The sequence below is a fragment of the Schistocerca piceifrons genome, chromosome 5, assembly GCF_021461385.2.
Source record: "Schistocerca piceifrons isolate TAMUIC-IGC-003096 chromosome 5, iqSchPice1.1, whole genome shotgun sequence".
Classification (NCBI taxonomy): domain Eukaryota; kingdom Metazoa; phylum Arthropoda; class Insecta; order Orthoptera; family Acrididae; genus Schistocerca; species Schistocerca piceifrons.
Window position 1 is genome coordinate 567,713,314 of NC_060142.1, and position 13,951 is coordinate 567,727,264.

General features: G+C 39.3%; 1 protein-coding gene across 1 annotated transcript in view; it reads left to right on the forward strand.

Moving 5' to 3' along the window:
* The window catches only part of LOC124798046 (trifunctional enzyme subunit alpha, mitochondrial), a 156,766-nt gene extending 154,842 nt beyond the window's left edge, over positions 1 to 1,924 (forward strand). Inside the window, exon 12 of the mRNA XM_047261266.1 lies at positions 1,425 to 1,924. Coding sequence (XP_047117222.1) covers positions 1,425 to 1,625 — 201 coding nt within the window. The 3' untranslated portion in view covers positions 1,626 to 1,924. The remainder of the gene's footprint in view (positions 1 to 1,424) is intronic.
* Positions 1,925 to 13,951: the final 12,027 nt, after the last annotated feature.

Consider the following 13,951-nt stretch of genomic DNA (forward strand, 5'->3'; position numbering starts at 1 on the left):
TACCAGGCTTTACAGGCTCTCCTGTGATCAGGGGTCAGTGCAATGCACCTTGCAGATCTCCGGTCGAAATAACCATGTCTGTTCGGCCGTCTGTAGACTGTGTGTCTGGAGACAACTGTTCCAGTGGCTGCAGTAAGGTCCCGAGCAAGGCTACCGGCAGTACTTCGTGGCCCATCTGCGGGCACTGATGGTGAGATATCGGTCTTCTTGCAGTGTTGTACACTGACGATGTCCCATACTGTAGCATCTGGACAAGTTTCCTGTCTGCTGGAATTGTTGCCATAATGTTGAGATCACACTTTGTGGCACATGAAGGGCCCGTGCTGTGACCTGCTGTGTTTGATCAGCCTCCAGTTGCCCTAGTATTCTACCTCTCATAAGGTCATCAGTATGTGTTCTTTGAGCCATTTTCAACACAGTCACCATTAGCACGTCTGAAAACGTCTGCACACTTACTCGCTGCACTGTACACTGACATGCACCAACACACCTCTGCGTATGTGGACGCCTGCCAGTGCCACCGTGCGACGACCGCAGGTCAAATGCACTGCATGGTCATACCCCGAGGTGATTTAAACCTGCAATCCACCCACCAGAGCATTGTTTCACCACATATCAGCATTATCCTAATTTTGCAACAAAAGATCCTTGTTTCATGCTGTGTACTGAAACTGAAAAATTTGTGTGAACTTGGATATACATAAATATTGAAATAATCAAAACTGACTCTGCTTTAAAAACTTGCAGATCCACAAAATAACACATATTACTGTAATATTCATTGTAATTTAAAAAAAGTAAAAAATTAAAAATACACTTGCTCAACAATGGAGCTGTAGCTATTACACTACTGTGTGGTAGTTTTTGTTGTTGAGGTTCTTTGATATGGTTGTCATTTTTGTCAGGTATTATTTGTTCATCTGTCAGTAATGTTGCAGCATGGGTGTAGTACCTGATGCGTCAGTTGGGTGTGACTCATTTCCAATATATCTCTGCACGCTGACCTGGGTGCTTCAAATTACTGCTGTTTGAGGACTAGGTTAAGAGTGCAAGAGGAGTCAGCATGTTAGAAGATGTGGAGGTGATGGCTATCTTACTTGTCCCCAAATGACAATTTTTATCTTTTGTAATATATCGGACATTGGCCTCAGAATAAGTATGTGTCAGGAATAGAATCACAGTGGAGAAGCAGAATTTGGGTAAATTGAAAAGGTCATCCCCACCTCTGACAAACATGTAGCTCTCACACCCAAGATGTTCTCATTTTTGTCAATTTGTGTGTCATTAATTTAAGTCTTAATTTCCTAAGTAAATTTTATATTTACAGAAGCCTGAAAGTATATAAGTTTACTTAGAAATAGATTAAATTGACAGAAGATATTGTATGTCTCTGGTGTGTACTATAGAAACCTTTTATATTTCAGTTGGAAGGTGACATTGGAGCAGTGTTTGGACTAGGTTTCCCTCCATTCAGTGGTGGACCATTCAGATGGGTTGACCATTATGGAGCAAAGAATCTTGTACAGAAAATGGAACAATTTCAAGCCCACTATGGGGAGCCATTTAAGCCCTGTGAGCTATTGGTGTCCCATGCTAATGACAGTACGAAGAAGTTCTACTCTTAAAATTGTCATAGAGGACCAGAATGTGTCTTTTTATATTAAAACTGTATGAATTGAAATGTGTTGATGGTCTTATGTTAGATTGAAAGGCATTTTTTGAATAGATTTAGGAAGAAAAGGAAATGCACTGACAGTTTTGAAAGTATTCTGACTATGTAAATATTAATGAAAAATGTGTAACAGTAAGGTACATGTCATTTGGCTGTTCCTGTCACTGAAACTGACTGCTTTTTATACCTGCATCAATATTTGTTTTGTTTATGATGTATGAGTTTTGAAATATATTTTTATATTGCTGTTAATGTTGCTGTTAACTAGCAGAAGTTCTAGTCAATTTACTGCTGTGAAAGCTCTTAGTACCTTTGTATTTCCTGAAGAGAGGAGGAGAAATATTTCGGTATCTCAAACCATACGATGCACAATGCCAAAGAGTTAAACAATTGTGGTATTGAACTGATAATTGATAATGGCATTAGGAAAGGCAACTGATCAGAGAGATCGGCTGTTGTACAGTGTAAAACACATTCATATATTAATTCATTATGTTCCATAGGTCTCATCAATGATAACCTTAAGGCTTACGAAATAAATTGAGATGCACATTAAGAAAACTGATGCAGTATTGAGAAAAATAATTTGTACACTCTGTCAGCAATAAAGTGTCATTGCACTGCTTAATACTATTTGTGCTTACACTGCTCTTTTGAAGTGGCAGGTGGCTTTATACAACATACAGATGGATTCAAACATGACCCCCCTCCCCCGACACACACACACACACACACACACACACACACACACACACACACACACACACGAGACAGAGAGATGTAGGAAAAAAGTAATAAAAATAAGGAAAATTAAACTCTTGTCAATGGGCAATTTTTGTTAATCCAGCTGGAAACTAGTACATAGGAAAGAAATATGTTGATCATTTACAAATACTGACAGACTGTATCAATGATGACTATTACAACATAATTTAAAAAAGTATTGCTTAGCAGAAACATTTATAATTGTTGGAAAATTGAATTTGATTAATACTTTTTCTACATGATTTCCATAAGATAGTCTGGAAAATAGTTGTAATAGTCCTATGAGTGGTAATTACTGTTCCGTTTCATAACTAAATCTCATATTACTTTTTCTTTTGTTGCTGCTAAGGCTGGTGGAAGCAATATGTAGGTTGCTAGTACAATATTCTCAAATTGCTCTGTATGCAGCCAACTTGTGAATTTCATACTGATCCACAAGTACTGTTGTTGCCGAGTGCCACCTACAGGGAACCAGCTACTGGGTGCAATCATGGGCTCTAGCCCACGGCCTCCAGTTTTCGGGTGCAAAGTTGTATGTCATGCACTTCTGTCGTCATCGTACTGTTCATCTGGAACCAGAACTCTACTCTACTGACGATCCCCTCACTGTTGTGGCGACATATCAATTCTTAGGACTGGTTTTTGATGCCTGATTGACATGGCTTCCTCACCTTCGTCAGCTTAAGTAGAAGTGCTAGCAGCACCTCAGTGCCCTGTGCCCTCCGCTGCGAGCAACACCAACTGGGATGCAGATCACTCTACGCTGCTGCAGCTCTACGAAGTCTTTGTTCAATCTGGCCTTGACTGTGGGAGTCAGGTTTATGGTTCGACGGCGCCCTCAACCCGGTGCTCCACTTTGACTACCGAAGGGAGCTTTTAGGACGAGTCCGGTGGCTAATGTCCCTCCATTGCAGTTCAGGCTTGTGCAACTGCTGGCCAGTTACATTGCACAGGTTCGTAGTTCTCCTGCACATCCAAATTACTGTCTCCTTTTCCCACCCGCAGTGGTTCTTCATCTCCTGCAGTGGCGGCCCAGGTCAGGGCTTACAATTGCAGTTTGCGCCCGATCCCTTCTATCTGAACTGTAGTCCTTGCCATTACCACCTATGCTTGAGATCCATTCACTTACACCTCCTTGGAATACACCTAGGCCGCGGCTTCGCCTGGACCTTTCACATGGCCTTAAAGACTCAATTCTTGATATGTACAGAGGCCATGAAGTCAAGTGATTTACACCAATAACTTGATGGCTGATGATCATGCCAGCTTCATGTATGTCCGTGGAAGACAGCATTCCTTACCCAATGGCTGCAGTGTTGTCACTGCTGAGCTTGGTGGCTATATCTCATGCTCTTGAGCACATCCATTCACGCCCTGGGGAGTTGTTTCTTCTGTGTATTGACTCCTTGAGCAGCCTACAAGCTATCAACCAGTTCTACCCTTGTCATCCTTTGGTAGGGACCATCCAGGAGCCATCTATGCCCTGGAACGACCCAGTCGTTCAGTGGTGTTCGTGTGGACCCCATGACACGTCGGAATCCCAGGCAACAAACTTGCTGATAGGTTGACCAAACAGGCTACACAAAACTGCTCATGGAGATCGGCATTCCAATAACGGACCTGCATTCGTTTTTACACTGCAATGTTTTTTGGCTTTGGGAGACAGAATGGCATAGTCTCAGTACGCACAACAAATTGTGTGCCATTAAGGAGACTACGAATGCGTGACAGTCCTCCATGTGGGCCTCTTGCAGGGACTCTGTGGTTCTGCTGGCTCTGCATTGGCCATTCTGGGGCGACCCATGTCTACCTCCTGCGCTGTGAAGACCCACCTCAGTGTCGGTGAGGCACCTGGTTGACAGTGGCCCATATTCTGGTGCACTGTCCTACTTTGATTGTCCTGCAATGAAATCTTTGGTTACCGGACTCATTGCCATTAATTTTATCTGACGACACCTCATTGGCTGATTTAGTTTTACATTTCATTCGTGAGGGTTTCATCATTTGATCTAAGGTTTACTGCATGTCCTTTGTCCCTCTGCGTCCTCCACCTTAGTGCTGTTAGGATGGAGGTTTTAATGTGTTGCAGTGTGGCTGGCTTCTCCTTTTTATTCTCATGGTCAGCTAGCCATGTTAATATGTTTTGTCATTTCAACCTCTTCTACCTGTTTCTGGCGTTTCTGTGGTTTTCTTGTCCTGTTTTGTCCATTAAGTGTTTGTTGCCCTTCCGTCGTTCTTGTCGTTTTTCCTTTCTGTCTGTTTTCTGTTGTCAGTCGCGCTTGTTTTATTCTCACCCTTGTGGCATTGTTTTAGTCAGAACGAGGGACTGATGACCAAGCGGTGTGCGTGTGCAGACGGGCGCGCGCGTGTCATATATATAATGTCTGAAAAAGCTGACACAAATTTTGATCCAGCAGCCATTGTGTATTTAGTAAATGTTAAATGATGAAATAGGAAAAGTAAATATCATAGTCCACACCAGCATATTTTGAAACTTGTCATTTAATCAGCAAATATGGTACGAAGACATGAGAGTGCCTCTCATTATGTTCACTTAATTCTGCATCTATCGTGGGAAGAAAAAATTGGTCTACCTTTCTTCATTTGTTTCAACATAAATGAAAATGAGGTCGTGGCTGAGATGAAATTACTCAAGTGAGTGTCCAGACGATAATAAAAAATGCTTGATGTGAAAAAGTATAACAAAAATGATACCTAAAACCAAAAGACTAACAAAAAAAGTAATGTCACAGCCAAGAGAGACGTGATATGGACAGAGCTACCACTTACAGACTATTCATTAGGTTACAGATTTAACTCCTGCCACAATCCACATTCATTTGACATCCTTCACGTGTTTGAGTGAGTGGTTATTATTTTTAGTTAAAACTTAAACTGAAATAATCATAACTTTAAGGAAAATCTCTTTCCCTGACATACTAAACCACAATAGCACTTAGTGTTTACATAAAATGGAACAGTTACATATTACAGCTCTCAGTGCATTTTGGTTACGTAATGTGGGTTGGAAATATTTTTCAGTTTATGATGAGATTTATGCGTTTCTTTCTGTAGGGCAGAGCTCTGAAGATGTCGTTTTACTAAGACTAGGTCATTGACCTTGAATTGAGGTTCTATAGCCTTCTCGTTGTGCTCTCTTACTCATTGTTGTGCTCTCTTAACTAAGTTCGTAGTTGGTAATCAGTAGTAGGTTGTTCTGGCCAAGTAAAACATTTAATAAGTGGTTCACCTACAAAGGGTTTACCTAATATTTCCAAGGGTGTTAGTCCAGTTGATAAATGTGATAACTCATTTAAAATAAGCCCGAAATCTTTAATTTTTGTCGCCCATCATGTATGGTTTTCATGGCAGTAAGTGTGACATTGTTTCCCAATTTCCTTCATAATTCTTTCACACGGGTTAAAAGATGGATTATGGTTAGATATTAATGTTTGACGAATTCCTCCCCATGCTAAAAATTCTTTAAACTCGTTACTAGTAAACTGAGATCCATTGTAGAAAGAAATCGTTTTGGTTTGCCTACTTCGAGAAAGTATTGTTGTAGACAATGTACCACTGTTGGTGTATTTGCTTTTTTAATTGGATAGAATTTAACATATTTTGACCAACACTCTATGAGGACAAAATTGTAGGCCACTCTTTTCGAATTGGTCCAAAGAAATCTGCAGCCATTAGATCGTGTAATGCTTTAATAATTGGATAGATTTTATATTTAACTTGGGTGTTATCCTCTTTTACTTTCTGACAAATCTCACAAGTCTTAATGACTGATACTACTTTATGTCCTAGCTTTTTAAAGTAATTTAATTTATTTATATGTGCAATGTCCATACCCCTTAAGAATGTACCACACCAACTCGTCTTCTACTAAATTTCGTATACATAAAAGCCAATGTTGTATTGTCCTACTGTCTCTCCAGAACAGATTATATTGTACAATCTTCCATCTTCTCTCTTGATTAGGCGGTAGCGATTTCCTAACACACATAGCAAAGATGTCCGTAAAATAAGGGTTATGTTGGATATTTTCTGTTATTTTCTGAGCTATCTCTTGTTGTGTGGGTATTCTAATGTCAGAAAATTGATTGTAAAAATTACGCCATGTCCTTCCAAACACTTTAGTTCTTTCATGCCTACTGGTAGCCAAGACAAAGCATCAGGTACAGTGTTCTCCGAACCCTTTACATACTGGATCTTAATGTCATACTCTTGAAGAAACAACATCCACTGCATCAATATACTATGTAGTAATCGGCTATTCATTAGAAATAACAGAGCTTGGTGATCTGTATAGACATATATTTCAAATGCCTATATCAGTGTTTGGAAGTTTTGTATACCCAATACTATGGCTAATAATTCCTTTTCTGTTGCCGTATAATTTAACTCATGTTTGTTGAGACCCCGTCTAGCAAAAGATATTGGCCTATGGTGTATACAATCTAAGCTCTGCGCTTATACCGTAATCTGATGCATCGGTCGAAATCTTAAATGGTTCACCCATCACTGGATGGTGCAGTATCGATGATTCTGATAGCGCCCTCTTTACATTTTCAAAAGCACCATGTGCCTCTTGGTGCCAACTCCATGGTATTCCCCTTCATAATAAACGCAATAGTCGAGGGTCGTTCAACTCTTGATATTGTACATATTGTCTGTAATACCCTGCCATTACAAGAAATCCCTTCAATTATCTTATGTTTCTAAGTGGTGGACCCTCCTTAATAGCCTTTATACATTCGTGGTCGGGTTTAATTCCTTGAACACCTATGATATGTCCCAAGAATTGTAGTTCTTTCCTGGCAAAGAGTGACTTAGACAATTCCACTGTAATACCTTTTTCTTTAAATTTTTTCAGGGTTTTCCTCAAGTTTAGGCAATGCTCTTTCCAGGTGGGTGATATTATCAATAAATCATCTACATACGTAATTAAATGCTTTAATAACTCTCTCCCTATCGCTTTGTACAGTGCGCATATAAACACTGATACTGAGATATTTAGCCCAAATGGTAACACATTAAAATGATACGATTTTCCATCAAAAAGGAATGCTGTATATTTCCTTGAATCTGGATGTAACCAGATCTGCCCGTACCCAGCAGTCAGGTCCATCGTGCTAAAGTACTGTGCCTTCTCAAATTTGGATAACTCGTCAATGTTAATGGGTCTCTCTCTCTTTCAGTTTTTATATGTTTATTCAGGGTGCACGCATCCAGTACTAGCCGCACACCGCCTGTAGCCTTTCTCACTACTACCAAGGGATTATTTATAATGCTTGTACTGTGTTCTGTTATTTTGTTATCTACCATTTTATTTATATCCTCCTTAACCACTTTTAAACTCACCGGTATTGGGTACGGTTTACGGAAGAATGGTGTATCATCTTTGATCTTAAATTTACATACATAGTCACTAATACTACCTGGACTATCCAAAAATACCATTTCATACTCTAATAGAATTTCAGCTAAATCTGTTTTCTGGTCTTCGGTTAATATTGGGGATTCATTTACTTTATTTTGTATGTCATCTCGTTGTGATGCATGACTTATATTTTCCATCTCTGGTGACAATTGTGCTGTCACGGTTAATCGTAAACTCTGGTATTCAGTTGTTTGTTTATCAACATAACTGTCTGCTAGAAACTTAACACAATATTCATCTTCCCCAAGTCCAAAATAAAGGCAGCTCTCTTCAAATTTCAGTATAACGTTAAACTCTTGCCAGCCAATCTAAGCCAAATAATATCTCTCTATTAATATTTTCTACTACTAGCAGTGTTTGCCGGAACGTAACCTCACCAATGATACAGTTTACTTCGGTTTCGTGTTTAACAACCTTACTTTTAGTTCCAGTTATACTGATTATATATACTCCTGTTACTGGTAATACAGGTAAGTTATTGCTAGTACTTAACGTATTAAAGAATCTGCTAGAAATATTTTCCTCATTATTTGTAATCACTCGCTGGTTACCAAACCTATGTATGACTTTTTAATTTTGAGCCCTATTATTGCCAGGTACAAATTCTCATGTAGTCACTGGGCCTATATTCGAAGGACGATGTCTTTTTTGATAATTTTCATTACCCTTGTTCCGATTGTATCAGTGTACTCTAGCCAAATTCATCTCATGTCTTTTGAAATTACCAGAGCTATTATTATTACTTCTTCTTTAGTTTTGATTCTCATTTTGATGCATATTCTCATTTCGGTCTTTATTTATTGCATCTAGTGCATCCACGAAGGATAGTAACTGTTACACTGTCTTCCACCCGCTACATAATTTGTCTTTCAAAGCGTAACATCTACATCTACATACATACCCCGCAATCCACCATACGATGTGTGGCGGAGGGTACCTCGTACCACAACTAGCATCTTCTCTCCCTGTTCCACTCCCAAACAGAATGAGGGAAAAATGACTGCCTATGTGCCTCTGTATGAGCCCTAATCTCTCTTATCTTATCTTTGTGGTCTTTCCGCGACATGTAAGTTGACGGCAGTAAAATTGTACTGCAGTCAGCCTCAAATGCTGGTTCTCTAAATTTCCTCAGTAATGCTGGTTCTCTAAATTTCCTCAGTAGCGACTCACGAAAAGAACGCCTCCTTTCCTGTAGAGACTCCCACCCGAGTTCCTGAAGCATTTCTGTAACACTCGCGTGATGATCAAACCTACCAGTAACAAATTTAGCAGCCCACCTCTGAATTGCTTCTATGTCCTCCCTCAATCCAACCTGATAGGGACCCCAACGCTCGAGCAGTACTCAAGCGAGTAATCACCTTATCAAAATCCATACCAATCCCTCTTCCTCCATTGGTTTATCTAAATATTTGGCTCTTGTTAAATGCCAGTGAAAATATTTTCTCATTGTACCCCACATACTATTATAATACCTTGGGTCCCATAAATCAGATATTAACTTCTCCTGGGCACTTGTCAACCAGTATTTCTCCTTAAACTTTCTCTGAAAATCCGACCAGAATAAGAAATTTTCTATATTCGCTGTGCCCCATTTGGAAGCCTCTCCTAGAAGGTAACCTACAGCAAATTCTATCTTTTTTGCAACTTCCCAATTTTTTGGTAAGGCTTGATTAAATCTTTTTAAGAAATGGGTTGGGTGCATGTCTCCATCTGGTCTAAATTTGGGCAATTGTCTGGTGAGTCCAGAATTTGCTCCCCATTGTAAATCTGTTACTACTTCACTAGTCAACACTACATTTTATGAAGCTACCCCCTTCTCTGTCTTAGTCTGGATAAGTTTAAATTCCTTCCACAAATTGACTAAGCCTTTTTTAGTATCATCAAGTTCCGACACTAAATGTGATGGAACATTGTCTGTTTTCACCTTCTCAGCAACTTTCCGGTCGATTAATTCCTCTACCTGTTCCTCCAGACCGCTCATATTTATGGTGTCTGAGGTTGCTAGCTTGTCATTAAAATTTCTCTACCGCATCTACACGAGTGTTGACCCCTGCAATTTGCGATTGGACAATAGGGATCAATTTGTCTTGTCTTTCAATGGTATCTTTTAAGGTATGTAATTTCTGTTTCACTGTGTCGTATGTAACATTACACACACACACACACACACACACACACACACACACACACACACACTTCGAAATGACCCTAACTTCTCATTAAATTCAGACCCTCAGACCCTATATTGGTACACTTGTCCTCAATATTAAATTCTAATCTCTGGGTCAACTTCTGAAATTGATCATCCTGCATCTGGTTAAAGTCCATAAACATTTGATTCATTTGTACAGTCAAAGAATTGCTTAGTTCATTCTTTAAAACTACTCATAAATTTTCCACTTTATCATTTAACATCTCAAATTTAGAATTTAAAGCTTTACCCTGTGCTTCTAACCTTTCACATAAAGTAGCACTCTGTGCTTCTAGTTTTTCATTTCAAGCAACATTTTGGTCACTGTCTCTGTACATCTAACTTAGTATTTAACTGAGTCTTCACTGAGTTAGTCCCTTAATAAAATTTGCTACTTCAGTCCAGTCTGGCATGACCTTAGTCACTGTCTTTGCCATGGCTGGTTCTACAGTTTCTGTAGGGTGTTGTTCCTTCTCCATAGTCCTAATTTCCTTCAACTTGTTATCATTAAAAAAAAAAAAATCACCTCTGTAAATAATGACCACCCTAGTTTGCATTCAAATAGTTATTATCTTGAGCTCACCCGTCATAGGATTGTAGGGTGTGTCAAGTGAGGCGTAGAAACAGCACTGGTGAACTGCACGGGCGCCGGCAGCGTCAAATGTTGGTTGTGGCATTGGCGGGCACTCAGTCAGCAACTCAAACAGTAACCAGCAACGATGGTGGGTTACTGCGTTGGCACCGGCTGGTTTCTGTGTTGGCCACAACCAAATCTTCTTAATTGAATCTTGCAGACCAGTTTTTTCATCTCGTTATTATATGTTGCTATGGCAACTCTCAACTTTGTCTCATCTCAATCTTCTTCAAAAAAAAAAATTCCTCGTTTTCATGTGCAGCTCACTTACATACCCACGTTCTAATGGTTTCTGGTGATTAAGGATGGCAGTGTGGTACTGGTGTACAAGACTCACACCCCCTTGGCTATCGAGATTACTTGGAGTTGCTTCACCGATCTTCTTTTCAGGATTGCTGGCTGCAATGTCCTGCACAACTTCTTCTCTGAAGATAAGATTCTACTTTGGAGGAATTTTTTTACCTTTAAAATAACTCCGTACACTTGAGAATACTTTGAACTCAATCTCACTGTATTTTCATCAACACAACAGTTTTCATACAACTGAAACATATTTTGTAAGCTTGACACCTTCCGGTCCGTCAACTATAAAATTCATTTTTCCGTAAATACAGTCTGCAAATCTTTCCAGTTAAACAAGACAACTGTCCAGACCTTACGAAAGTACAAGAATGAATGAATAAGTAATTGTCTCTTCTCTTCTTTCAACAACATTCAAATGTTTACACAATAATTTTTGACGCTGCACAGAGTACAGCACGTTTTTTCCTTGAGCTGGACGTGTAACTTCTTAGGCGGGCTTGGTGACTACCTGCCCGTGCCGATCATCCATCCGATACACATCCGTCCTGCACACACACACACACACACACACACACACAATTGTGGTGCGGTAGTCACAGTTTTACTTTCCTGCACTCATCTCTAAAATAACGCATGTTTGAAGTGGTGGAAATACTAGGGTCTCTAGAATTTACCCCGAAATTCTCGAGGCACTACAAACTTTGAAGTTAATCTGCTTCCTGAAAATGGCAGGTACCATTAATACATATGAGGGGCGTTTGAAAAGTTGGTGCAGAGTCCGTGAGATGGCACCACCAGTGCATGTCGAGGTCATGTTTCGTTAGTGGCATCTTTGGAAAGAATGCTCACCAAGTTTCAGCCATATTGGTCTATTTCTTTGTGTTTGGCATTCTTGTGAATCAAGGAAGTCAATTTATTGTCAAAAATTGGACGAAAAAGAATTTTGTGTGGTGATTAAACATTACTTTATGAAAGGCAAAATGCCTAAGGTGACTAAAGAGAAGATTGATAAACATTATGGTGACTCTGCACCTTTGATTAGAACAGTTTATAAGTGGTTTCAAAGTTTTCGGAGTGCCGTATGGGCACAAGTGATGCTGAATGTTCTGGACGGCCTGTGGAGGTTAAGACTCCAGAAATCATTGATAAAATCTATGGTAAGGTGATGGATGATAGAAGAGTTAAGGTGCGTGAGATTGCTAGTGCTGTGGACATCTCGAATGAACAGGTAAATAATATTTTACATAAACATTTGGACATGAGAGAGCTATCCGCAAGATGGGTTCCGCGATTGCTCACGCTTGACCAAAATAGGAGTCTTGTGAAGTGTAGCAAGGATGGTTTGCAGCTGTTGAGGAAGAATCTGCAGGACTTCAAGCGTCGTTTTGTCACTGTGGATGAAACATGGGTACATTACTATACTCCTGAGACCAAACTACAATCTAAACAATGGGTTACCGAGGGAGAATCTGCACCAAAAAAGGCGAAGACCATTCCGTCGGCCGGAAAGGTAATGGAGACTGTCTTTTGGGATTCACAAGGGATAATCCTCGTCGGCTATCTGGAAAAGGGTAAAACTATTACAGGTGAATATTATTCATTGTTACTGGACCGTTTGGAAACCGAGCTGCAAGAAAAACGCCGATGATTGCACCGCAAAAAAGTCCTTTTCCATCATGACAATGCACCAGCACACACTTCAGCAGTTGTGGTCGCAAAATTAATGGAAATAGGATTCCAACTCGTTTCACATTCCACATATTCACCAGTTTGGCTCCCTCGGACTACTATTTGTTCCCCAATTTGAAGAAATGGCTGGCGGGACAAAGATTTTATTCAAACAAGTAGGTGATTGCAGTAACTAATAGCTATTTTGCAACTTGGACAATCCCTATTATTCGGAAAGGATCAACAAATTAGAACAGCGTTGGGTGAAGTGTGTAAGTCTAAAAGGAGAGTGTCAAAAATAAAAAAGGTTTACCCCAAACACATAAGTAGTCTTATTTTTGCACGGACTTTTCAGACACCCCTTGTATTTTAGAACACACATGCTCACTCCTGAAGCATTCTGTTAGCAAAGATATTTTGTTAACTTTCATTAACTATTATTACACAAAATTTTAAACAAATTTGATTCCTGATGTTATACATTAATTGTTCCTGTGTGAGTATATCCATCACTCACAATATTTCACACTCAAAACACAGTATGTTAGGTCAGATATTTGTATAAATATGCTTACATAAATTAAACAGAAGTTCATACCACCTGGCAGGAAACATGAGAATCATCTTGAATTTACATGTTGGAAACAGTCTGAATTCCTTCAGTCACTTTGTTTTTGATTTAAGCCCTTCACAAGGTCCATACATCACAAAATTTTTAACTAGAACATGCTGCATATGTCAGGTGCTGCTAATCCCACACTTTACAATCAGTCTGGAATATTTAACTGTTTAATTTACATTGTGTTCAGTGTCATACAGATCTGGATGTTAACATTTCTTATATATGAATCACTTGTTGATTATAGGATTATTCTTCAGTAGATCTACGTCCATTATTCCTGTCTTTGAAGATAAGTCACTGCCACTGTTCCTTTTCCTGCCATTTTAAATCCAGATATGTGTACCTTTATGTAGTGCACCAAAGTTCTATGGGAACTTTATGCTGCAAGCTCCTTAGCAAGCAAATATCACTGATAACATGTCCTCTTTTTCTCTCATGCATTTGAAATTCATTGACCTAATTGTTATTACCTGCTAAATAAAATTTGAAAGGAAACATTAACTGTTGTACCTCTGTTTTACGTACTCATGTGCACACTATTATGTTTGAAATAACTGATACTAAGTTAGACCATATCATTGACATTATTATCCATTAGTTACAAATAGCTGTCTCGGGTAAAAGTTCCTTTAACGTATTGCATGAACATG